This window comes from Artemia franciscana, chromosome 19 (genome assembly GCF_032884065.1).
Source record: "Artemia franciscana chromosome 19, ASM3288406v1, whole genome shotgun sequence".
Classification (NCBI taxonomy): domain Eukaryota; kingdom Metazoa; phylum Arthropoda; class Branchiopoda; order Anostraca; family Artemiidae; genus Artemia; species Artemia franciscana.
Genome location: NC_088881.1, coordinates 32448449 through 32476410, shown reverse-complemented (window position 1 = coordinate 32476410; position 27962 = coordinate 32448449). Strand labels below are relative to the sequence as shown.

The following is a 27962-nucleotide window of genomic DNA, read 5'->3' as shown; positions in this document are numbered from 1 at the left end:
AAAGACAATTACACCTTCACAAAGATTTATGAAGACGCGCTAATTCAAGAAAATGAAGAAGAAGGGCCTTGAATTTTCACAATAATTTTTAGTGTAGTTAGAACAAAAATGTATTTTTCGAAATTTAGGGGGGGGGGCTTTTTTCTTTTTTTGAAGAAAATACCAAAATAATGGCATTTTTCTAAATCTGGCGGGGTAAAATATAGGGGACAAATGCTACCAAGAGCCCCGCCTCCATTCACACGCCTGATTTTATACTATCGTATAGAAGCACGCCGGCAAAGAGCTAGATGTGATTACCTGAAGGAGGAGATGCCTATGAATGTGCTTTAAACACAGCTTTGTTAGGCACTGCACTTCCATCTGTAACGTCTCCCTATCCCAGATAGGGATATCCCTATCCCAACTCCCTAAGCGGTTTAATCCACAAAAGATATCTCCCATCTCTGCATTCCTCCAAACAAAGATTCTATAGATTCATGAGACCTAGTGATGAAACAGCCTAAAGGGCTAGTGATACATTGTGCTACTTGGACGCGACTAATGCAGTGAAATTCCTTAATAGTAACAACAACACAGCCTATATACAATACTAATTATAATATAATGTCTTAAAAGTAATTATTCCGTGCAGGAAAAAAAATTGTTTTCTGACTTTAGTAATATGAAGAGAGAGGCATGTTGCAAACCCTTGACCCCCCCCCCCCCCCACATCAAAACACCTAGGAGAAAAAGTACACCCAAAGAAAATCAACCAAAGAAAGATCATATGACTGTATGTATTATAAAACTAACTATAATTACTATAATTAAAATTATACAGAACTAACTATGACAGAAACGTAATAATTTTTACGACATATATCACATATATGTCACATAAAAATAACTAAGTTATAGAGCCAATAATATATATAACACAATGTTATATGAGATATAAAACTTATGATAATTATAAAACAGAAATTTACTCACGAATAAATCTTTCCAAGAAGAGTGTAATTGTAATGACGTAAAAAACGAAAAGGTAAAAAATATTTTGACGGTTTTCCTCCAAGTATGTTGTAATGGTATCGTATTTCCTGAGAAAGAAGTGTCTATGTCGTTCCAGAGTTGGGTCAACGTGGAAGCTTGTCATTCTAAAATAAAACGTGTCAATTAAAAAATACAATAGGATTTTTAGGGTAAAGTGCCTTCCTACCCACCTAAATTTTATCACTTAAATTTCTATGGAAATTGTCCTTCAGTGTAGATGGCATTAAATACAGACACAAGCATAAGGTTGTCAATCTTAAGATGACTAAGAGGGTATGATAGATAGATAATATTTATTCACAATGAGTTAAATATACAATAAAAGGCACTAATTAAAGGCAACTTTGGGGTGAAAAACAAGTCATTTAAACACTAACTCATAGAGGGAAAAAAATTGTAAGATCACTTTGAAGAAAAAAATGGAAATAAATATATAAAACAAAATAGACTCGGATCAATCCGAAACGAAAAATTAAAAATTTTATAATTGAATATAAAACTGTTGAATTCTGTGTATTTAGAATCAGCATAAATAGCACGTTCTTTGACCTACATGCTTTAATAAAAACTTAATTTTTTAGAGTTTCTGTTTCCATTCACAAGGGTCGCTCTTTACTTACAGTTTAAATAGCGAGGAAGACCACACTACCTTTCCATCATAAACTAAAAATAAACAAGTAGAACAACTGGGATTTTTTTTCGTAAGACAGTGGAATTCCAAACTTTAAATGAGTATTTCAACACTATGTCCAAGAACTGTCCTCAGCATAACGCAAATAAAAATATAAAAGAGAAACTTACATTAAAACATGACTTTTAAAAATAAAGAATTTAAATAAGTTTTTAAATTTTTAGTTTTTAAATTTTACTAATTATCTCAGGGATGTGAAGAAGAAACTAAGATACCGAAACAAATTCAAAATCCCCTTTTCCTTGCTTTCTAAGGGAGTTCTTCTAACAATGTTTTTTATAGGAGATGATCCCTACCCTTTCCGAAAGACAATAATAAAAATAATTATAATAATAATAATAATGCTAGTAATAATAATACCCCTTCCCCCTCAATCCCCTTCTTTTATAGCATAGTATGTGTTTCCGCAATAAAAGAGGACCTTTCCTTCCGCGGCACCCATATTACAGGCTTAGACCAAAAGTATTCTCTAGAATGAAAGGAGACTGAGGGTAATACTTCCACCCTTCTCTAATACGATGTTTCACTGAAAGTCAGAAAATATGGGCCTAAGAATGCATCTTTCCAGGCTACAGGTCCCCTTCCACATAGTATGATCCATTTACCCTTTTTAACAGCTGGTGCTCAATGATAAATTTCATATTATTTCATGAAGCCTCAAATAAATCTACAGTGTTAAATTAAGCTTTAAAATATTCGTCTGTATTTATTTTTTAACTAATTTGAAATTAGTTTTTAGTTAGAACAGTTTTTAGTTAAGTTTTTATCTGTATTTTTAACTTTAAAATACAGAAACTTTTTGAACTGTATTTTGAATGGACAGTACGTATCTTTAAAAATAAGTGTCCCCGCGCGGCATTATGGCCGCGCAGTGGCCAACATGCTTTAATAGGGCTAGATTTTACAACTCTAATTCAATTGGCTATCCAAGAATTTTTAATTCGGCCCTCTTTGGATCAAAATTGTTATTTTGCACCAAAATCAAATATCGAAACATGCATCCATGATCGTTCTTCTCGGAAAAGATAGGAAATTCTCTATTTACGTAGAGAAGGGTTTGAGGCCTTTGCATTGGAGTTTTCTAATATACTGAATTTAATCGCGTAATTTCCATCATTTCAAACTTCCTTTTCAGTGTTTTCCCCTTTTTCTAAAATTAGGCAAATGTTTTAGGATCACTACTGTTAATAATTAAGCGTAACGATTTTTACATATATAGAATCACGATAGGATTAAATTCTAATTATGTATCCATACAATGTTATCAAGATTTCTTTTAGAGTGTAGATTACTATTAGTACGAATCACTCATCACTTACAGCTCGTTACCACGACCTGTTTAGTGCTTATATTTTAGTCATTAAGCTTCAAAATATATGCCCAGTGGAAAACCAGTTCACGGGTTAGGCATTTACGTGAAAATTATTTAATGGATGCCGCATTTTGGGGGGCTAAGTTGTCAAAATTTAAAACACAAGCTTTACGTAGCCCTTTTAGGAAATAAAAGGTTATTCGGACAAATCTATACTTTTGACATAGGGAAGGGGAATATTGAAAATGTGATTTTTTGTTGTTGTTTGTTTGTTGTTTATTGTTTTGTCACATCCGTGTTTACTCAATGACTAAATTGGGGCTGACACTCCCTATGAATGTTCTTTCCGTTAAAAATCCATAGCTTCAAAAAAATTAATTTACTTATAATTCCGCCTCAACAGATCAGCCGATCAATGGCTGCTTAGCCCAACTTCAAACCACCCCCAACTGATGAGACATGTATATTAGTTTGTCCCTTGCGTGCGCGGGGCATCTTATCGATATTGTTAAATACGCTTTGGCTGACCTTATCCAAAAAGAGAGGATATTCTCTAATACAAACGTGTGACATTCCTGTTCTTTATCCAAATTTAGGATTGGATCTAAGATAAAAAAAAAAAATTCAAAGAGAAAAAAGATTTGTTAGTTATTTTTCTGAGGAATGGTCCGGTGATTGTTTCTTAGATACCCATTTGACTGACCGTATTTCAAAACATTAAGCTGTACGAAAAATGGGCTCTACCCTGTGTCCTTGGGCAGAGATGACCAGTTCAAGTTCTGCGGATGAGGGATGACCTATTGCCAAAGATCGTCCTTTTCTTTCTTCCATTTAGGGCCAAACGAAAAGCAGGTCGTTCACGAGTTGAACGGGAAGATGCCGTAAGAAAGGATTTTCAGGAAACTAGAACTTCTTTGGAGGGTGTAAAGAAGGATGCTCCAAATCGATTGGAATAGAGGATGTGCGTGCAGAGCTGTGTTCGCTTTATGCTAGTTGCTGCTGAAGATACTTGTTAGCAGTAGTAATAGTAAATTCCTTTTGTAGATTTCTTTGTTGTACCAGGTCCTTTCGTCTCTTTATCAAATGCAAGCATATTACACAACCAAGCGCCCTTCCAGTTGCAGGAAACGAAATCTGCAGTCTCGATTTTACAGCTCCGCATCAAGTAACAGAACATAAAGTCATGAGCATAATTTTACAGGGGGAGGGGTAAAGGTCCACCTCAGGAAATCATTTAAATCAAGTTATGGCCTTTCTCTTGGATGTTTTTAGTTTAAGGAGACAATGCCTAGGCCAAAGAGCATGCAAACTAGAGAGTTATTTAGCAGTCAAAATAGTTAAGAGCCTACCAATGTACAACCTGTTGGACTGCTTGGGAAATAAAACGAGATTTAAGGAATGCAATTTGTATCAAACATAGCTGATAATCTCAGACCAATGGAACTATCGACAAAGATGCCAATCCGGTTCAGGAATACTGAACTCGTAGGCCACGAGTTCGCTTCATATATTAGAATGGAGCAGACAAATAACATCGTTTTTCTGTTTCCAGGTGACACCAAGCCGTGCAGAAACAGCAGAAGTCTTTTTCAAACGGGCAAGATAAGTTATAAGTAAAGTAAGTAAGACGTCACTAGACCCTTGAGGTCCAAACCGGCGGTGCTGATCTTCGTTTCATGGCCCTTCAGCCAGGAAGTGCAATGGATAAGTTATACAACCCCCCTGAAAAACAAAGGAACAAGATGTGCGAAATGATCAAGGACCTCAACTTCGTCCTCTATGACCAAATAATTTGATAAACCGTCCGCTGAAGTGGTCCGGCCCACCACGGCTTAGGTCCTCTCCCAGCTAACTTTCCGGTTGACAAGTTCTTACTACTTCGTCAAATAGAGACTAGGATTAGCTATGGTTCGGACTCAGAAAGAAGGGCTACATCATGTGCGAAGTCACAACCAAATATTAGCTATGTCCACAAACTGGAGACCAAAATTTTGCTGCTGTAGAGATCACATATAACTACACAGCTATTACACAGCTAAAGAGCTCTGGGACTCTCTTTGAGATCAGTCTATACCTGAAGCCCATACAGCCCCGCAGTTTGTAATGCCTTTAAATTATGAGTTCTAGTGTAAAGCATTCAGTCAAATAGAACTATGCACTGTTAGCAGCTAAGAAGAAGACCGATTCAGCAGGATATTTGAATTAATCCCACATATCGTATAAGCATTTCTATGCTAATCAGCCTAGCTACTATTTCTGTGTCACTATAAATGTTTGTTTTAGTTATATACGATGGGCCCTTATCTTATAAGCATTTCTAAGCTTATCAGCCTAGCTCCTACTTCTGTGTCACTGCAAATTTTATTTTAGTTATATACGATAGGCGCCTTTTAAGCAGTCAAAAATCAACAGCATTACAGGTCGGTAACCACAAATCACCAACTACTCTGCTGATAAAGTGTGCAGGTTTCGCTACATTTCAATTTATACTATGTCATCTGCAAATGACGAGGGTTCGAATCCTACTGTACCCAATTATTTAGTTTGGAACGGGGGTCAGTGGTGTGACTCTGTAAGCTCAGCCAGAGTCGACCCAGCCCTAAATGGGTACCTGAAGAAATCTAGGGAAGGTAAACAGGAAGGATGTGCAAAAGCAAAGGATGGTTGGCCCCTAGCCCCCCATTGCACTTCCTGGCTGAAGGGCCAAGAAACGATCAGCACCGCCGGTAGGGACTGTAATGCCGTATTATTTACCTTCACCATCTGCTTCAGCTATGAGCCCACGAGTGAATAGAAGAAATGAATGAGAATATTCTCATTGAAAGAGAGAAGAATGAGAAATCGTAATGGTTTCTGACCTTCAAAAATGTCTTCAATATTTTCCCAAGTCTTCATACATCTTGACCTTTCGCGTGTTTTCTTTCACTATAACGACGTCCTAGATTACTCTTCCCCCGCCCCTTAATTCAATCTTGGGAGGAATATCCCAAGGGAGATTCAATACAGAAACTGAAAACCTTTTGTTGACATTTTGACTGATTTCCCCCTTTTTTTAGAAAGCAAATGTAGGCTACTGGGATATTCCGACTCTGGCTAAGACGACTGTTAGTCACGTTTTGTTCAATAAAAGGAAAAAAATGTTCCTTTTCTTTCTTATTTTTCTTTTCCTTTTTATTTTCGTTGTCGATCCGTCAATTTTTTAAAGGCTTGCAGAAGGTATTTTGGCCAAATAAATATGGTATCGTATATCACATGGTAACATCTCTCAAAATTTTGATAAATCAAACTAAAAACGGTATCATCATTTTTTAGAAGAAAACTTTCTATCCAGAGCCATGCAGAAAATTAAGTGTTGGTTAGATTACAAACAAGAGGAGGCAACCCGCATAATGCACTGAATAAGTCCCTACCCCTCTCCCAACTTCAACAATGTCTGAAGAACTCCACCTGTTGAGAAATTCGACATACTTATCTCGAGCATTCAGTTTTCGAAATTTTAAGGATCCGTTTTTCAGCAGGTATAAGTTGGTAGCCTCAAAAGCAGAGAAAAATATTCCAAAAAAACGACCTGGTCGTGTTTTCTGAGGTACATGTGAAATTCTATTTAACTTATTAATGTTCCAGACCAATAGCACCAAAGTCAATTTTGGTGATATTGCTATTATTTGACGTTACTGAGTATACAATAAAGATTAAATTCATGTGGTCAACTACGTAGAAAATGGAGGGGAAGGGGCAGGGGCATCCATAAGGGGGGCAGGGAGCTCCATCTACGAACCTGGATGAATGACGCTGCCTTATATTTGTACATCTTGCTTTGAGATTTCTATTATACTGCATTGGAGTTCCGATCTGACCAGGTAAGCACCCCTAGGGGCAACCGCGACATCAAGACAACCCCAAAATTAATTTGGGAATTTCGTTCTCCAACATTATATATTTTATTTTTCAGTATAATTATATTACTAGCAACGCAAATGAGGAAAATCATGCAAAACACTAACCTGGTAGTGGTTTTTGGCGTTTAATAGATTTTGTGCCACTCCTTTGAATTCCAAGCTAAAAGTGATAAAACCTCTTTTGTTCCTATTGATATTATCAGTTTGAGAGTAAAGCACAAAAGATTCAACTGCTTAACTGCACAGAATGGGGATTAGACACCCCTCCTCCAACCGAGATAAAATTGTCAGAAACCCCTACCCCCTACTGAAAAATTGGACAAGCTTGGGTATTAAAATTTTTCAGCCTTTCGGAATATGTGCATCGCTATCATTAAAAACGGAGAAAAATTATTGAAAAAATTTACGGAAAAAAAATAAGAAACTCTACTTAGCTACTTTAAATTCCATGTCAATAACAGAAAAGTCTCTTCAGTTACTATGTTATTACTTGGTATTATTGAGTATACAACAAAACTTAAATCTACATACTCAACTGCGAATAAAAGTTAAAGGAATGGGGGAGGGCATAACATCAAGATCAATATTCAAGATCATTGAGTATACAACAAAACTTAGATCTATATACTCAACTACGAATAAAAGTGGAAGGATTGGGGGAGGGCATAACATCAAGATCAAAAATGCCCCAGGGAATTCTAGACAAATTTAATCTAGACAATTTTTTTGTATTTTTAAGCCTGTTCTTCAGGAAATACACATTGCTAGCATCAACAACTGAGAACAATTATCGAAATAAATTACCTGGCAACGTTGTTTGACGTATCTAAGAAATTCTGTTTAGCCCCTTTAAATTCAAGGCCAATAGCAACAAAGTCTCCCTTATAATCCTTCGTCGTTAGCTTGAAATCGTCATAGGTCAATGATTCTTTGGCTTCCAAACCGGCCTCTTCAAACATACTGTTTATTAGTTTTGTTACCTAGAAGAAGAAAAGACGAGCTACATTTGCGACGGCAGCTATATTCGGATAGCCATTTAAAATAAAGATTTACCTCCCCCTCCCCAGAGGTTTGATCAGATACAGGCCCTCAGGAAGTACAGCTAGAACACTTAATTTTACTTTCTGCAAGTAACGCATTACATAGAACGAGTTTCGTAGAATATGTAGAATTCACATCTCGGAATTACGTAGAATTTTCACGATTCATAGAATCGTAAATCTCGCACTTACGTAGAATTTTTACGATTCTTCCCCCTTTTATTTCTTTATTCTTAAGGTATTATCCTGTAAGAAATTTCGATTGTTATCGTAAAAATAATAGTGAAATAATATTTATTAAGCTAAATAAATACATAAAAATATTTAAATTTATTAAAATAAAATTAATAAAAAAATACAAATTTATTAAATATTAAATAAATAAAATAATATTTATCTAAAATAATATTAACTAATATTTAGTTAATAAAACCCTAATCACTCAATAAGGTAGGGGAAAAAATCTAGGTAAGCTCATTAAATAGAAGAAAAAATGATGAGTGCAGGAACTGCATTTGAAGGACCCCCCCCCCCCCAAATTTTATCTAAAATACATAGGAGAATAATTTTATTCTATAAACAACCCAAATGAAAAGCTGCTTTGAAGACCTATGATGTGATAGCCATGAAAATTTACAAAACAACTAAAATATTAGAAAATAAATGAATATTGCAAATTAATGCAAATTATTAGCAAATAAATGAATATTGCAAACATAAACGAGTTATAAAAAAAATTATAACGCCCAAAAATTTCCAACGCGATCCGTACACGAAACTTCCAAAGCCGTCTATTAGTACCATAGCATTCACCCTCAATTAAAGTTAACATCAAGTTTAAATTGAAGTTAGAGCAAGTTTTAATCATAATAAGCATCCCATCTCTTACACTTTCTATCTTTTAGCAATCACACCTCATATGGAGTACATTTTCATTGAATAAGAGCAATTTGAATGTAAATTCAGACCCCAATTTCTCCTATTCTTTCAAGTATGTCTTTCAGATACATCTTCTTTCACCAAGAGGCAAAAAATCGGCCGTTAATTCACAAATTCACATTTTAAAACCAAACTTTAGAATTACAAATTATCTTATCCTCAAGTATCTCTGACCTGACATTACCTGAAACAAATTTGCTATTATGGTTGTAGTGTCTGAATTCCTTGATCCTCGAATTTTTTTTCTTTTTTTTTTTCTACCGGTTTCCACATCCAAACACATACCATAAGCCCAATCCTCTTCAAGTCCATAGCCCTAAAAACATGTCTCTAATTTAGGCCATGAATATAGCACCGAATCTCCAAATGACCCTGAACATGCTAATATTACCAGTCTTATTTGTGGTAGCTCAACAAGCCAAAAAGCTGCAGTTCTCCAAAATCTCTATATTAAAAATTTAACGATATTTTTCCTGTTAAAATTCGTGTATTTACTTTGTTTAATGGTACAGGTTATTATTCCTTGGCCCGCTTCCCATGGCTGTTGGGGGTTCATTCCGCTTTAGTATCTTAAGACACACAGCCTATGCTACCAATGAAGACCAAGGGTGATTAATAAAGGGCTTTCAGAGCCAGAGAAGATTCATGAAGAAAACAAGTTCAGGCAATTTGAAATTAAACAAATTCTGGGATCCTAAAAGAGTCCTGGAGTCCTAAAGGAATTCTGTGGGTTCTAAAGAATTCACCCATTTACCAAGCACCCTTTTCTTGATGTTGGGAAAGGCAACTAAAGGCGGTCAAGTACAATTAAAAGTCTGTCAAAAGATTTGAAAAGCCTACACAAAGACCTTACTAGGGCTAGTTTCAAATATAAAGAGGGAGAATATGAAGTAGAATATGAAATAGAATAGAATATGTAAGTATAGTATATGCAGAATATTTATAATAGTAGAATAGAATATGAAAATACAGATGTAGGAAGAATATAGCCGTAGAAACATGTTTCAATAAGAACTGTTTCCAAAGAAAGAGGTGGGGGACTAGCGAAACAGTTAAAGGAAGAGTTGCCTTTTACCAGTTATTAAATTAAAAAAACAGACAAGTTCTTTCAACTGAAAGTAAGGAGCAACGTTAAAACTTAGAACGAATAGAAATTATTACATATATGAAGGGGGTTACCCCCTCCTCAACACCTTGCTCTTTTCGCTAAAGTTTTACGACACTTTGAAAGAAAAAGTTACTTATTGTTTTAATTAAACGACTCTTGCGTTTCAGGGGTCGTTTTTAAAGAATTGGGATAAAATCTAAACTTAGGCATAAAAAGCGAGGTGTTTAGGAGGGGGCAACTCTCCTCATATACGTAATGATTTCTGCTAGTTTTAATTCTACTCCTTACTTTAAGTTCAAGAAACTTGTTTTTTTTTATTTAATTTCAGATCGTTTTAAAACAATACCAGGATAGCTGGTTTCATTTCCATGGAAAACCTGGTGAAATTTCCAGGAAAAATCCTGGTGAAAGGGTTTGCAATCAGGAGAATAGGAAAGAAGACTTATCTCAGATTGTCAAAAAACTCTTGTGAAATACACTGAATTTTGTGTTTTGACTCCCTCCTTCCATGAACAAATATTATAATTTGAGAAGCGTTTCATTAGAATGGTAGCATATACATGACTCTAGTAGGCAACTCTATAGAAAGGTTCGTAAAGGATGGTCCCCTTACAAGAACAAATGTTCTAATTTGAGAAGCCTTTCGTTAGAATGGTAGCATATAGATGACGCTAGTAGGGAACTCTTTAGAAAGGCTCGTAAAGGATAGACTTGTCATACTTGATGCGCATGACAATAGCACTCACCAAAGTCTGGAGCATCAAGTCTTTGGCTAATTACATCTAAACAGCAAAAATTTGGTAGGATTTTAAAGAGATGAAACATGTAGCCTATCGTCTTTTGACACCACAAAAGATTTTATAATCTTTGCAATGGTCAACATAAAACGTAAATATGAAGACAAACACCACTGATCTCAGACCAAATTGCTCTGATTTTTAAATTAAGATTGATTTTTTCAAACTAAGAATTTTAAAACTAAGTAAAGTCACATTTGGCTCCAAGACAGATATTCTATCGTAGCCATTCCTAACAGTAAACCTTTATGTAAATATTTTTCGAATTAAAAGATGACAACAGCTGAACTAATTTTATTTAATTCAAAATACTTGTCGGGTATTTAAAACACACCTAAGAAGTAAAGTAAGGTTAATCAAAATGAAATATAACAAAATATGATGATAAAATAACACTTTAGAAACAAAATTATGGAAACCTAACTTAACCCCTAACCAAAACTATATATTAAATATTTAGGTAAAATATAGCCACATCATAGGTTTTCTCATTCAAAATAAGCATATGATAACCAATTCGAGGGGCAAAATAGTGATTGTTAGATATTACACTACGTAATTCCTGAATGTGTTTCGAATAACAGACAAGTACCAAATACCGCCCTATTTATGTACAGTGGTCGTCCATTGTTGACCAACACAGCAGTCGTCAAGCCCAGAACCAAATCCACAAAACAGCCGAGAATGGGCACGGTTGCGACTCACAAATGTGTAAAATTTTAAGAAAAGAAAGGTAGATAAACCATAAAAAAGTATATTCTCTTTCTAAGAAATGAGCTGAAAAACTATTACAATTTCCAAGGGGCCATTCGGTTATTCATTATATTTTTCATCTAAACGACATTATTTCAAGATCTTTTGATTTGGAATTTCGTAAAATTTGTGTTTCGTAGTCAAACGTCATTGCATTCTCGATATTCACGAGGATATTTAGCTTTAGTAAAATTGGGGTATTACCATACCCGAATTTGTTGAATAACGTTTTCTCTTTATTTATCTGGATGATATTTTTCTGAGATTTCTTATTTTTGAATTGCGTAACATCTTAATTGGTTTATATTTCGTCCTCTCTTTCTCAATACTTTCATTGATCGTTAGACTTTGAAAACTAGCAAATTACAAATGTTGAACTTCCTATTGGTAACTCCATCTATAGAACACTTTCCGTTCTTTTACTACTGTAATACAACTGGTAAGTGTACCAGTGTAAAACGAATCAGCAGAATTGTTTTCTACTAACAACAGGCGGCTAATGAAAACAAACACGTGGGAGGAGAACTATTTCTTAAAGGAAAACTCATATTTTTAGAGTGAGTACCAAGAAATCCATGGCAACAATTAAACCAACATATTTAATACATAGACGGATTTACTGGGATAGAAAATTGAGTTATCCCAAAACCACCAGATATTATAGGTTAATATAGAATGTGTGCGTATAAGGGGAGAGCATATCGAAAATACATTGCAAATATATTCAAAGATACTTTGATCGTCCTTTAAGCATGACATCAACAATAGTTTGTCCGCGCACGAGTAGTTTATAATTGTTATATTCAGTTTCCTGATTGATTTTAAACAATATCATCAGGCTCCCTCCCCCTCTTACCATATTCCTCAAATGGCATAGGCCTATGATTAACATATGCTCATTTCATGTCAATTCATGCCCTTTCTCCCCTGTCAGGCAGTTTTTTTTTAAGGTTGAGTCCTGGTTGAACTTCGCTGAAGTAAGGATGCTGGGACTGTTTGAAAAAATTTTCATTTTAGATTTATTGGTCGTTTGCTATTGTCTTCTTTTAAATGTTTATGATTTTCTGAGGACGGTCCTGGGATATAGGATCAAGATATTCATTCAAATTAGATTTCCACTGTTTTACGACAAGAATTCCCTATTGATTTTCTTGTTTTTGATGTTTGTGGTGGAATACTAGCATCGTAATTTTTTTTTTTTTTTTTTTTTAGACAAAGCTAAGTTTTTCTCAGACAGTTGACCGGTTTCTCAAGCAGAGCAAACTTCCTAAAAGTTGTTGGGCTAACACGAAAGCACCAATAATTCTCTAACGTCTAAAAATAAAAGTTAAGATCTTGACTGCTTTGGCTTTCCATGCCTTTAAATACCTAAATCATTTAAATTTGATTGACAAACCGACTTCAATTACCACGATAAATGGCTTAAAACAAACTTTCAGGGAGGCAACTGAAATTTAAAGATAAATATATGAACACTGAGGGATAAAAGAGATAATAAGAGATTGTTTACCAACCCTATGTTTTATAACTTAATGTAACAAGAATAAAATAGCATCCTTCTTTATCAAACAGTTCGTGGTACAAACTGAGAGTAAGGAAAGACTTGGCCCAAAATTAATCGAAGATGTAAAAAAGGAAATTTTAATAAAAATTCATAGAACAAAAGAATTGACTTCTATGCTGAATCCAAATAATCAAAAACGTGTTAATTTTATTGTTGCCCATAAAAAGGCCGCAACTCTGAGAAAAATTTGCCTTATTTTCAGAAAAGAGAAAAGTTCAAATGATCTTAATGAACATTACAACATTAGATTCAGCATTTCAGAGAACATTCTATAAAAGTTTCTAGGTCATATCTACAAACAAAATTTTATGTTGTTTGCCAGAAAAAGATTACGGATCCGAAATGAATTTTCCCCAGGGATGATCGTATAAAGCCAATGGTCCTGGAACGTCAGAATAAGGCTTGTTCGAACAAACATCGGAAGTTCTAGGGCCCGTTTTTAGTGACCAAAAAGATTGGCGGGAGACTAGCCTCCGCCCAAGCTCTTTTTCCCCCAAAAATCATCTGATAAAAAATTTGGAAGAGCCATTTGATTCAGCATTATAGAAATACCCAATAACTATGTCTGCGGGACTGACAAGACACCCCAAAGTCCTTACAAATTTGTTTTGGCAAGGGGGGAAGGATATTCCACAGAAAGAATTCTGGAAAGCAAAGTTATCAAGGGAATTTGCAGACGAATTTTACTCTGAGATGGTGATTCCACACCAATACATTAGAAAGGTCAGATATTGAGTATAAAAGTTATTTCAGACACTAATTTTTTTCATTTTTTTAGAATTTTCTTATTACATTCAGCAGCTTTTTTGATTAAGGAGAAGATCTTAAAGAATTGGGACAAAACTTCAAAATTCAGCGTAAAGATCGAGGGATGAGTATTAGGTAGTCCCCTTTTTGTCCGATAAGCAATAATTTATGTCCCTTTTAAGTTTTAAGGTCACTCCTTACTTTCTGCTGGAAAAAAATTATACAATTTGAAAATAAAGCAAACTCGCCGGTTTAGAACAAATCTGGGTACTTGATAATTATAGCGACCACACCCAAGAAGTTAATTATAACGACCACACTCATGAGGTGAACTTAGAAAACAGAAAACAGTATAATTATAGCAAACACATTTTGCATGCACACACGCTATACTTTACCCCAAGTCCCCTTCTAATGTGGAAATGTATAGCCCAAATTACATATTTCCCAGCTATTCTCCCAATGCAGCTCTCTTAATTCAGCCTGTGTTCCTGTAAATTGAATCACTATGAGAAAACAAGAACCTGAAAACAAGTGACAGGTGACAGAATGCACTTGACTTATATAATTTGGGCTTCGTTTTTGTACCTTAGGGGAGAGGGGGTAAAGTAGAGCGGGTCTGCATGAAAAAAGGGAATAGCTACAAATATTCTTAATATCATCCTAATGTGCAAATATATAGTCCAAATTATACATTTCCCAGCTATTCTCCCAATGCGGTCTTAGTTCAACCTGTGTTCCTGTAAATTGAATCACTGAGACGAAATAAGAACCGGAAAATCAGTGACAGGTGACAGAATGCAATTGACTTATATACTTTTGGCTTCGTTTTTGTACGTTATGGGGGAGGGGGTAAAGTAGAGCGGGTCTTCATGAAAAAAGATATTAGCTACAATTATTCTGAATACCATGAAGCAAGAATAACTTCACGCTCTCCCAGCATTGGCTTGGTTGCTATAACTAATAAGAACACAAATCCGGTCATTAGACAGACTGCATCAATCGCAAGCAAAAGACTGTTCGCATGATCTAATTTCTTAATGATCTTTTCACTGCTTTGACTTGGTTATTGTTTCTGGCATTTCACTTTACTTTCCTTTGGTTTTTCTTTCCTTTTTAGAGCGCTAAGGACGGCTTGGTAATGGTACTTGCCGAAATATGCGCTTTACCAATTTGAAAACCAACAGTTACATTGTGCGTTTTCATTTAGTTTTAATTCAATCTAAAATTTGTCGAAAGTTTTTACTTTATACTCTATTAGTCCATCTAATGATTGTAGTAGTAGCAGTAGCCCTAAGAGTTTCAGCTTAACGCTCTTAGCGTTCCTGATCTACCCTTTCCTCAACCATATTCCAACTACTACCTTTTCATTTAGTTTCAAATATTCTAACACTAAAACAGTAGTAGTAGTAGAGCTAATAACATATGTTGTGGCCTTAGCATAGTTGTAGCCTTAAGAGTTTCATGTCCTGAGTTTAACTAGGAGTTGCATGTCCTAATAGTTTCAACAAAATAACTAACCGGTTAGTTGCCCTCCATCAGTTTTGTATCTTAAAAGTTAATTAGACCTATACATTTGCAATCCAATGAGCCTCCTCTTAGGGTTCACACGACCATCCCTTCCATAAATACCTTATATGCCCCTGGGGTATAGCTTGCAACCCTTTCCCCTCAGATTCTGAGGAGTTGCGTCAACCCTAGAGGCCTTGCAGTGTGATCTTTGGACAATTTTTTGAACAAATGACTATTGTCATGACTCCTTCTAAGCCACGTTGCTTGGAGCAACTGCCGTAGTTGCCCCATCCCCCTTGGAACGGAACAGGTTATGTTAAAGTATAGTGGAAGCACCTTCAAATGTGTTAATAAAACTTTTCAGCACATTATGAAGCACGAATTGGTTTCCTAATACGCTTCATTCTCGATAGTTCCGTTTGTAGGTTAATATATTTTTTAAGATACCCCCAGCCCCACCCCTAATATACAAATATATAATCTGAATTGGAATAAACCCTGAATTGGTATAAATAAGGTAGAGGTAAAGTTTATTTCCGATGTGGCGTAAATGAATGTTAAATCTGGATTCAAGATGCAATTCTAACCATAGAGGTAAACTTGTACTTTACCCTATCCCCCTTAATGTGCAAGTACATACCCTGAATTGGTATATTTAGGGGTTGGGGCAAAGTTCATTTCTGACACATATGAATGTTAGATTTTGATTCAGGATCCAATTTTTACTATAGAGGTAAGTTTATTCAAGTGAATACTTTAGTACAAAATCACTTTAAGCGTAAAAAGTTTTCAGAGCATATATTTAGATCGATATGACTTTTGAACATATTGCAAATCAAGTACTAACGTATATTGTATTTTTTCAGAAAAAAATCCAACAAATGAACAAATTCCATTTATAATAAGGGAGAGTTTAATCCAAAATGATTCAGATTATCTACTTATTTATCTAAATGCAAAATTACTACACTGTATATTCGCCTTTGATATTTCAATCACCTAACTTAACAGTCATTTAGAAATTCTAATTAAAAAAGATTTAAATAGAATTTAATTACTTTAAACATGTTAATTAAATTTTGTTTTTAATATAGTTGTTTTGAATTAAATCTGAAAATGTTTCTGAAATTTTTTATTTCTCTTAATATTTCAGTTTTGACTATTCTCTGTAATAAGTTATCCATACATTTTTGATAACAATAGATTTTAAAACAAAAACCCAAAAGGTCCGGTCAATATGAGATTTTATCAACACTGACCTTTAACTGGCACCCAGTAGAATATTTAGAATATTTATTAGAACATTTAGAACATTTTTTTATTTATTAGAATATTTAGAACATTTAGAATACTTCAGTCAATGGTAAATTCTATGAATCTAGTTCTCTTAAAGTGAGAATTGGTGACATATCACTGTGATTGGGCGTTAAGACTTACCTTCTTTTTCTCTCGACCTAATTCAAAAGTAAATTTGATCGGTGTATATAGATTTACAGCAATTCCATATGCCTGATTGTAATACTTCGTCATAATTGTTTGGCCCTTCAGCTGCATTAACGAAAGCTCCCTGTAAATAAAAATTATCACACTAAAATATGATTAGAAGGCAAGATAATAGTCCACCAGAACAAATTTCTAAAAACTCTAGCTCGTTTCTGCTCTTCTATATAGCAGTATGATGTAGCATAGGATGTACTCAAAACTTTATTCTAAACTTTATTCCAATGACGCAGTAGGCTTTAGATTTTTAAAGGTAGGAGAGGAAGTAGTAGCAAAATTCTTGTTTGTAGTGAAACTAAATTTCTCGTGATCGGTCTTACGAAGAAATAACGTTAAACTAAATCATTGATAAATAGTGATGGCAACTGCTGAAAAGCCAATCAGTTCAAAATGTTATTTTACAGCAACTTAATTTTTTTTTCAATGACGCAAAAGGTTTTAGGATTTTGCCATTAGTGAAGGAGGCAGTACCCATACTCCTGTTGGAACTGATCTTTGTTCGCTTCAATCTTCGTTCGCATATTTAATTAAAGGCTTATTCGCTTTAATGCTTTTTCATTCACATATGTTAGTGCATGTTGTATGTTTGTTCACTATGATTATTTATTTAGTTTCTGTTCATTTTGGGATTCATTTATGCTACAACAGTAAAATATTTTTGTTTGTTTTAAGCTCGATTTGCATATTCAATTTTTACTGAGCTCGTTTTAAGATTTATAGGTTCATTTATATTAGCACAACAAAAGAATAAAAACGAAAGCAACACGAAACCGGAAACATGGAACAACAAGAACTGTGCAAGAAGAGATAAAAAAAACTAGAAATTTTTTTTTAAAGAAAACCAAAATTTTACCCCCCCCCCCCCCAAAAAAAAAAAAGCATACCAAATGTATTTAAGCTACTCCAACCCCATCCAGAAAATAAGAGTCCAGCCTAATGCAGGTTCTGATCACTTTTTGACTCTTAAAAAGAAAACTAGAACTTCCCATATCAATTCAGACATGTGTTATCAAAGGCAATATCAAACAGAAAAGTGTGGACGTTGCTAAACGGTGGTATGCCTCAACCTCCTGTTCCACTTACAGATCGTTTTAGCAAAACTTTTCATCTATCTTTTGTCTGTGGAGCATACGAATTTCTGCTTGCAAAAATCAGACACAGCAAAAAGTGGAAATTCAAGTTTATCATTGGTAAAATATTTATCCGAATCGAATAAAAAAGCATTACAGACACATGAGCTACACTCCATGTAGGATTATTATTCCAATTTTTTACACATTTGAAAGTTTTTTTTTTGCAAAATATTCATCACAGTCACTCATTTTAAACTGGATATATTCAAGGTTAATTAACACAATCAGTACAATAACGGATTAAACAATGGAAAAAAATAACAGAAAACATGTTATTAAAGCAATAAATGGATTCATCACGAGAATGGAGTACACTGTCAGGGTAGGAAGTTTTATTTTGAAAACTAGAATACATTAAGTAATTCATTATCCAAAGAAATGGCTTTACAACCCCCCCCCCTTAGTGTGCAAATATACACACTGAATTGCATATATGCAATAGATTTTCAATTATTTTGAAAAATATTAGAACCACTTGGGTTGTAAAGAGTTACAACAAAAACTCTGACAAAATAGATATTACACTACCAACCCATTTAACTAATTACAGATCTCGTTAAGTCAAAGTTTAAAACGCCCCTAAAAGTCTTATTATTTAAAAACATCATTTTTCCTAAATTGGACAATTAACCAGGTTTAGTAATACTTTCGGGTACATTAATTTTGAACTGGATATTTTAAACATAAGTTTCACTGAGTCATAATCTGGTTTTTCTTTTTTTTTTCTTTTCTTTTTTTGTTTACAGAGCTTTTTTTCTTGATGCAAACATTCTGAATTCCACAAATAAAAGGAGTATAGTATCCATCCGTGTCTCTGAAACTTTGTGCGTAAGTGAATGGCTCTGTGGACCTCACTCCCATGAGAACCGTGACTGAAAAAATAAACTTTAAAATACCTTGTAAATTGTATGGCAGGGATGTTTTCTTTGAAGATCTTATAATACACCCAATGGATTGATATATGTGAAGCTAAGAATACAATTTATCACAATTTAAAGACTGCGACTTTTTTTTGAAATAAAGAGTGATTTCTCAGACTGAATTAATTAGTTGATAGCTATGAATATAAAACCAGATATAAAAAAAAAACTTTGACAGCTTTAAAAGATGAGATAAAACTAGACTTATCTTTGTCTAAGAGAACATGAAAGTATTGTCCAGAACGAAGAGGTGCATCCACGTAAAAGAGTAAATTTACTAATAAGAGGTGGTAAATGAAAGGGGAACCAGGTGGATGAGGAGGCTAGAAATAGGGAAAAACAGAGGGATGGTGTAAGAGATAGAATAAAAGATACTTGCGTTTATTTGGATTTTACTTTTGCAAAATATTCAGTTAGCATTTTAGTATAATTTTCTATTTAGTTTAATCATCAGAAAGGAATCCAAAAAACCAATTTTTTTATATTCTTCTTTATCTAGGGGTCTTTCGAAAGCTCACACGGACGATTGACCAAAATCCCTAATTTCACATCAAAAAGTAAATCAATTAAAATATTCTGTTTCTCAACCTTATAATAGAGCTTAAATCACAATCACAAAAAAAAAAAAAAATATTTAGAAGAAATAATTTAAAAGAAATAAATTAATGTTATAAACTTCCTTTGGTGATTTTCTGCAGAGGGAATAGTCCATAGAGATGAGGGGCCCAAAGGGAATTTCTAGTGAAAGGGCGGGGTTTTCCAGTGGAATTCTCTTACGGAAAAGATTTTCCACAAAACAGAGTTTGCATCAAAGGTGTTAGGTCCACAGGGTTTGGTTGTTCTGGCACATCTTACCTCTTTGATAGTGGATCAAACCATTTCTTTAAATTAAGAACAGCAACACTAAATAGTATAGGACAGTTTTGAAACTTCACTGAGGTTGATTAAGAACGCAAAACGTTTAGTGGGGAATAAACAACCTTAGGTGCAATCTTTCGGATATCAATTTTGAAAAGGGGGTAGATTCAAAATGTCCGTGACCTAGAGTGTTTAACATCATAGGAGCTATACTTTGAGCTATACTTTGTTCCGGTCACCCACTCGTAAGTTAAAAATACCTCAATTTTTCTAATTTTTCCTCTCCCTTCAGCCCCTCCCCCCTCCCAATGTTCGAAGCGGGAACACAACTTTATCAAGTCAATTTGTGCAACTCCCTGACACACATACCAATTTTCATCGTCATAGCTAATCCAGAAGCACCAAAGTCGCCAAAGCACTGAACCCCACCACCTAACTCCCCCAAAGAGAGTGGATCCAGTCCGGTTACGTCAGTCACGTATCTAAGACATTTATAAGCATTTTCCAAGATTTCTGGTTTCCCCCTCCAGCTCCCCCCAATGTCAACAGATCTGGTCGGGATTTGAAATAAGAGCTTTGAGACATGAGTTCCTTCTAAATATCAAATTTCATTAAGATCCGATCGCCCGTTCTCAAGTTAAAAATATCTCAGTTTTTCTAATTTTTCCAAAATAACAACCCCCAGCTCCCCCAAAGAGAACGGATCCGTACCAATTACGTCAATCTCGTATCTATAACTTGTGTTTATTCTTCCCGTCAAGTACCATCCCGATATCTCCACTCTAAGCGTTTTCCAAGATTTCCAGTTTCCAAGATTTCTGTTTCCCCCCTCCAACCCTCTATGTCCCCGAATCCGATTCAAATTGAAAATGAAGCATCTGAGACATAAGATTCTTCTATATATAAGATTCTTCTTACACATAAGATTCTTCTATAGTTTAATTGAGATCTGATTACCCATCCATAGGATACCTTGATTCTACCTTTTCCAAAAATTCCGGCTTCCCCCTCCAACTCCCTTCAATGTCACCGGATCTGGTCGGGATTTAAAATAAGATTTTTAAAGCACAAGATCCTTCTAGATATCAAATTTAATTAAGATATGATCACCCGTTTGTAAGTTACAAATACCTCATTTTTTTCCGAATTGCTCCCCCCTCCCCCAACTCCACCAAAGAGAGCAGATCAGGTCCACTTATGTCAGTCACCTATCTTGGACTTGTGCTTATTATTTCCACCAAGTTTCATCCTGATCACTCTGCATTAAGTGTTTTCCAAAATTTTCGGTCCCCCCCCCTAATGACACTGGACCCTGTCGGGATAAAAAATAAGAGATCTGAGTTTCGAGGTCCTTCTAAATATGAAATTTCGTTAAGATACGATCACTCTTTCACAAGGTAAAAATACCTCATTTTTTCTAATTTTTTATGATTACCCCCCCCCCCAACTCCCCCGAAGAAAACAGATCCATTCTGGTTATGTCAATCCTGTATCTAGGACTTGTGCATATTTTTCTCACTGAGTTTCATCCCAATCCCTCCACTGTAAGCTTTTTCCAAGATTTTAGGACCCCCCTCAATTCCCCCCAATGTCACCAGATCCAGTCGGGATTTTAAATAAGAGCTCTGAGACCCGATATCCTTCCAAACTTCAAATTTCATTCAGATCCAATCACTCCTTTGTAAGTTAAAAATACCTCATTTTTTCTAGTTTGTCAGAATTCCCCCCCCCAGCTCCCCCTAACAGAGCAGATCCGTTCCGGTTATGTCAATAACGTATCAAGTACTTCTGCCTATTTTTCCCATCAAGTTTCGTTTTGATCCCTCCACTCTAAGCATTTCCAAGATTTTAGGTTCCCCCCTCCACTTCCCCCCAATGTCACCGGATCTGGTCGGTATTTAAAAATAAGAGCTCTGAGACACAATATCTTTCCAAAAATCAAATTTCATTAAGATCCCATCACCTGTTCATAAGTTAAAAATACTTCATTTTTTCTATTTTTTTTCCAAATTAACCGGCCCCCCACTCCCCCTCAATGTCTTGGTTAATACCAAGTGCCATAAAAACAATATCATTGATTTTAGTACATCCTTTTTTATATGGCCCTTCAAACTTTTAAATTAAAAGTAAAACTTCTGTTTTCAAATTTGTATTGCCTCATACTGGAATCAAGAAAATATTAATGTTTTTAAATTGTATTTCAGTTATAAATATTTGTTTTGTTTAAAAATATGTTTAAATATTCAATTTTGTTGAAAAGTTATTTTCATTGTAATTTTTCTTTAAATATGATTTAATTGATGCGTTTTGTTCTGTTGTTTTACTTTAAAACCTCTTCTTCTTCACTCTCTTTCATAACATAATTTAAAATAAGAAATCTAAACCTTCCTGAATAAAGTTAATATTCTATATTTAATTGACAGATGTCCATAAAAAAACAATTTATTTGTTGTAATTTTTTTCTTTCTCACCTCTAATATATTTACATCTTTAGGCAAATTTAAAACAGTTAGAATTTAGAATTAAAATCAAGCTGGTGGTCTTAAAATAACAGAGTTAAGAGACATGGATAAATGATGAAAACCCAAGACTGATAGTCTGATTAAGAGGCAAAGCTGGCAAAGGCCTTTTTCTTTTAAAGCATCAAGGCAAGAATTTTGTCAATTTGGGCAAGCCAATTGAAGCAAGACCAAAATCTGACTCTCAATGAGAGTGAGCACATAATATAAACTGAAGTAAAAAAAAAATAGTACCTTTATCAGCAACTTTACACATGAGTTTCCAAAAATTATTCCATCCACCTTCTACACTGTCAAGTTTCTAACTATCAAGTTTGGTATTGAACTGTTCTTGGAATTTTTCTCTCAAATTATCATCATGAAGTTTACTCCAAGCATACCCTCCTGAAATGTAGTTATTTTTCATTAATTTCAGCTGCAAATTAGCCAGAGGCGCCATTTCGGGGGGGCAGGGGTGGGCAAACGCCACCCCCAGATTTTCCATGGGGCCCAAGCTTCCACCAAAAAGGGTCCTTTGCTGGCCATAATAATAATACTATTTGCTATTAACCATTGTAAACTTTGAAAGCAGGTTAGATACATAATCTAATTCTCAAGTTATGTCAAATGCCCGTTTCCTAGATGATTATATTAATATTATAAATTCTGAATATTTGCAGTAATTCCTCTAAGTTGATAGACTAAAATAGGTCAGTTCCTGGCCTATCATTTCTTGATGGAATTGTTCCTTGTTACCTTCCAATTGCACTACATAGAAGCAAATACAGGAGCGACGAAATTGCTGTCTCAGCAACTCCATGCTGTCGCCATCGACTTGTTCATTTCTTGATTGTGCACCCTGATTCAGGCCACAAGAAGCAAACTCACTGACCTGCGTTCAGATGCTTCATTTGTATCACTTTTCAAGAAGTCTAAAGAGTTTTTAACAGAACTCAAAACTGAAGTACCTGCTGTGAATGGACCCGCAACTAGACCCTCCTCTGTTGGTCAGACAGGACGACCTTGAAGAATTCCAAAGATCACTAAGCATCGGAAACAATTTGTGACAACTTTGATGCTAGGAAAGAATTTCATCAAATCTGGAAATTGGACTACAACTTCGGCAGATGAAATGCAGCAAGATTACTTCAAAACTTTTGACCATCTACTAGCCAAGTTTGACAGAAGGTTCACAGATAACTTGCCAGTGCTGAGTATGCTCAAAGCCTTGGATCCAAGCTCAACCAAGTTTATGGACACAGAGCTGCTCAAGCTTTTCTCATCTCCTTACGGCAAGCTGGATATTGACAGCATTCTTCTCGAATCTCAAGCTGGTATTGCCAAGCGTTTCTTGCTCAATGAGGAGAAAAAGCTGGAAAACTTCCTAGACATTGTCGACCATCTTCAGGCATTACCAGTGGCTTACTCAAAAGTAATTAAAGTACTTTGTATTGCTGCCACACTTCCTGACACAACAGCAAGCAATGAGCATTTGTTTTCTAGCCTAGAAATAGTGAAAAACTACCTGCAGTCTACAACAGGAGATGATCATCTCAGTCACCTCCTTTTGGTATTTGCAGAGAAGGATTTAGTAAAAAATTTGGACTACAACCAGCTTGTTGACGATTTTGCAGATGAAAGCTTGGTGGTTCCCCTTGTTACCTTGAATGTTGTTAAATTTTTTTCTTGTTATGTTTTTCCTTTTTGTAAATATATTTGATCTGGAAGATTTCTGCTGAAGGGACACTGAGATTTTGCTTACAACCCTCAGGATAATAATGAAGGTTACTTTCACCAATGTATGTTTACTTAAATAAGAAAGTTTCTTGTTGAGGAATGCCAACCTGTAGTCTGGTTGAATTTTCCACTTTCAGTTTAATCACTTAACCTTGTTGATTGTATTCTTTGTTGTTATAATTAATCTTAGTGGTCATTGTGGCTGAGTTCCACATTTGGTTACAGTATACTTCCAAGCAATACACAGGTGCTGAAAGTGCATTTTTATTTAGAATATTCAATCAATGTGCTTCCAAAACCCGGATTTTTCTTACGTGACACAAAGTGAATCAGGGGGGGGGGGGCAGATGGAGTTCATGCTCACCCCAAGATTTGGCCCAAATGGCGCCTCTGAAATTAGCCATAAACCCTACTAGACAGTGATCTTTACTTTTAACATCAATAACAGTACTCCTATATGCCCTTGTATCTTGTATTGATCCTAACAGTCTTTGGTCTACACAACAAAATCTATTGGATTAGCTGCTTTACCATAATGTGAACACTATACAAAGGTATGGGCCATATACAACTAAATACTGTATTGGTTATAACTATAGTTGTAATACCTATAAAATTGCAGTAGTCTGTAGCCATTACTATTTCTTTTTCTTTATCTAATTTACCTAGTCTAGGATACCATCTATCCTTATTTCTACCAATCTGGGTGTAAAATTTCTTATAACACCAAGAACTAGTAGTTAACTTCAAAGACCATACTGCCTTTCCAGGACAAAGGTATAAAAGTAATCATCCCTATTTTGAACTGTTATACTAGATAGTTTAATCATTTTTCTGAATTTTTTTCATGAGAATGGTATTATCTAGAATATAATAGCCCCTAAAAAATGCTGACTCTTTTAAATACATTGATATTCAATATTGGAGCTTATTCTAAGGTGTACATTAAAAGCTTTAGTCTAATCTTGGAAAATACTGTTCAATCCTCAACAAAAGATTAGTTGGATAATTCAACAGTTAAATCCTTGTAAACTTTCTAACATAAAATGTAAGAAGTAGACTGCTTCATCATTGAATTTGTTAAAATCTGTGCAGTATGTATATGATTGTAGTTTTTCAAGATTATAGTTGGTTATTCCCAACTAGTCTAGTCTTACATATCAACAAATCTCAACTATTTATGTTTAGGACTAGAAGCCTGTTGTCAATACATTGACAAAATATTTTTAAAATCAAGATATCTATCTGAGATTAGAACTGGCCAAGCAAAAATAGAATTAAATATACAAAAATAAAGGCTCTAGTTTGCTGCTAATTTTGTTAGTATAATTAACAAATGCAGAAGTTATCCAAGCCAATACCCAAGATTGAATATTACAAATGACTTTTCTCAAGCTTATATCTTTCTTTTTATTAAATTAACAGTAACCAAGCAGCAGAAGGAAAAGTTTTACTATAAGAAATTCAATGAGAATATATATTTGGGGTATGTATCTGAATATCAAAGGGGAAAGTGGTATTAAAAAAGGTAGTACACTTTTATGAATGATAGTATTTTAAAATAGTTTCCTTACTTTTAAGGGCATTATTGTATAATTAGGTCTGTTCAAAGGAAAACTGTAAAATTCTGAAAACAGTTTTTTTTCAAAGCTGACATACTTAAACCATTCCTAAAATGGCTTCAATTTACCCCCTACCCCTCCCTTAGATAGACAAATTCATACTGTAGTTTATATTTCCATTGTACTTATTTTTCTCATTCTGTCACTCTTTCCTAAAAATAGATTTATCAGCAAAGATATGATCACCAGTTTGTAAGTTACAAATACCTCATTTTTCTGAATTACTCCCCCCCCCCCCCCAACTCCACCAAAGAGAGCAGATCTGGTCCAATTATGTCAGTCACCTATCTTGGATGTGTGCTAATTCTTTCCACCAAGTTTCATCCTGATCTCTCTGCTTTATGTGTTTTCCAAGATTTTTGGTCCCCCCCCTAATGAAATTGGACCTGGTTGGGATAACTGAAAGTAAGGAGCAACATTAAAGCTTAAAACAAACAGAATTACTTTCTATATGAAAGGGGTTGCTTCCTCATCAATGCCCTGCTCTTTACACTGAAGTTTTTTACTGTTTTAAAAAGAAGAGTTGTGAGAAAGAGTCAAACTTGAGCATAAAGAGCAAAGCATTGATGAGGAAACAACCCCTTTCATATAGGCCTACAAAGTAATTTTTGTTTGTTTTAAGTTTTAATGAAAGAAGGAAAGAAAGAAATTTTATTTCAGCCCTATGGCCATACACAACATTATTTAATAATACAACACTGCACAGAACACACACTCAATATAAAACAATACTTATTTTCATTCACTCGAGCTTGACTGAGCCTCTCCCGCCTTTTCCACATTTTGTGCCATTTTGCATATGGTTCCAGGCATCAAAGACCTCAGGATATCAGAAAGCAGCACCAACCAATGGTCCCCCCAAATTTCATCCCTAAGACTTTCAAGCTCCTGGCACTCCATAAGGAAATGGGCTAAATTATTATCCTCTTTTCCACAATCCCCACACTTACCATTTGTACCCTTATTTTTTTTTTCTGTCCCCTATGTACTGGAAGGCAATTTCCCCTCAACTTGATCCATGATTTTAAATATCTAAAAGGTAAATTTACCTTAAAATAATATTCTTCCCCTAAAATTTCTTTTACATTACTATGTTTCTTCAGTGTTTCTGACAAACATACTAAACAACCCCACTCTTGTATCTCTTTGTCTTTCAATCTCTGCATAATTTCTGGAAGGCATTGTGTGTTTCTGGGTCTGTTTTTCTTCATCCACAAATAAGAGAAGCTTGGTTGCTCCTTACTTTCAATTTAAAAGAAAACTTATTTTTTTATTTAATCCTAGGAAAATGCATGGAAAATCTAATTTGGCCCATATATTTGCAAATAAGGGAATAAGTCATAGAGGAAACTACAATTTGGCTACATATTATGAAGCAAAATTTGTTTTCTTGACTTAGGTTACTTCTTTCTCAACATTTCTAACTGTGGACTAAAACCCAAGGCTGAAGTAAGTCTAGCCATATTTAGCTCAAAAATAGAATTTTATAGCAAATTTTAAAAAGGCCCATTACTGATATTCTACATTTTCTATGTATTTTGCAATGTATCAGTTATATTTCAACCCTTCTCTCTGAAAATTGAATCAATGCTAACAAAACCAAGAGCCATATAACCCATAGCCTAGGAAATATACAGCTTGGGCTGTACATTTGCACATTAGGATGAGATTTAAAGACAAAGTAGGCTATAGTGAAATCACAGGAAAAACATGTTAGCCTAACAATAACTAGGCTACTTTCTTCTTAAAGACCCTATTTCTAAACTTCTAGCCTAAAACGGAATACTGTATTGACTGTTTGAAAAAAACTATTAGCAGCCTATTCCAAAAATATCATTAGCAACCTATCTAAATAAAATAATATACCCAATTTCTTTAACTGCACCGTGCTAAGCATGCTAGTCTTTTCTTTTAGAAACACTAGGCGGTAACTGAGTTCAGTGTAGGTATCGCTGTGAACAGTAAAATTCGAGGAATATTCGAGATCATTCCATATCATCTCATTTTTTAATAGTGTTTCGAGCAGTGGTTCCGAGATTTATTTTTTTTTAGCTCACGGACCAATTTTCATTCTGAGAACTTTTTCACGAACCCAGCCTGACTAATAAACTAGGAAAATAGGAAATTTTGAATCTTAATGATAAATGGTAAACAGTGACGTAAAAATAAGTATTCATAATGCTGACTATAAATTTTGATTGATTCTGAAGCTTCATTTTCTGTAAATAATTCAGTGCTTTTAAACTTTGTACAGTTGAGTAAAGCAAAAGTCCTTCAATAATTCTATAGGGTTTTTG

General features: G+C 34.7%; 1 protein-coding gene across 4 annotated transcripts in view; it reads right to left on the bottom strand.

Moving 5' to 3' along the window:
* The window catches only part of LOC136039577 (dual oxidase-like), a 49651-nt gene extending 22073 nt beyond the window's left edge, over nt 1-27578 (bottom strand). For 2 of the 4 annotated variants that reach the window (XM_065723428.1, XM_065723429.1), the window contains exons 1-5: nt 27532-27575; nt 22562-22711; nt 16835-16964; nt 7742-7917; nt 976-1139 (exon numbers count right to left, since the gene is read on the bottom strand). In XM_065723428.1, coding sequence (XP_065579500.1) covers nt 976-1139; nt 7742-7917; nt 16835-16951 — 457 coding nt within the window. In that variant the 5' untranslated portion in view covers nt 16952-16964; nt 22562-22711; nt 27532-27575. Of the gene's footprint in view, nt 1-975; nt 1140-7741; nt 7918-14283; nt 14377-16834; nt 16965-22561; nt 22712-27531 lie in introns of all 4 variants that reach the window. The other 2 variants (XM_065723431.1, XM_065723430.1) reach the window with 2 other exon arrangements.
* Nucleotides 27579-27962: the final 384 nt, after the last annotated feature.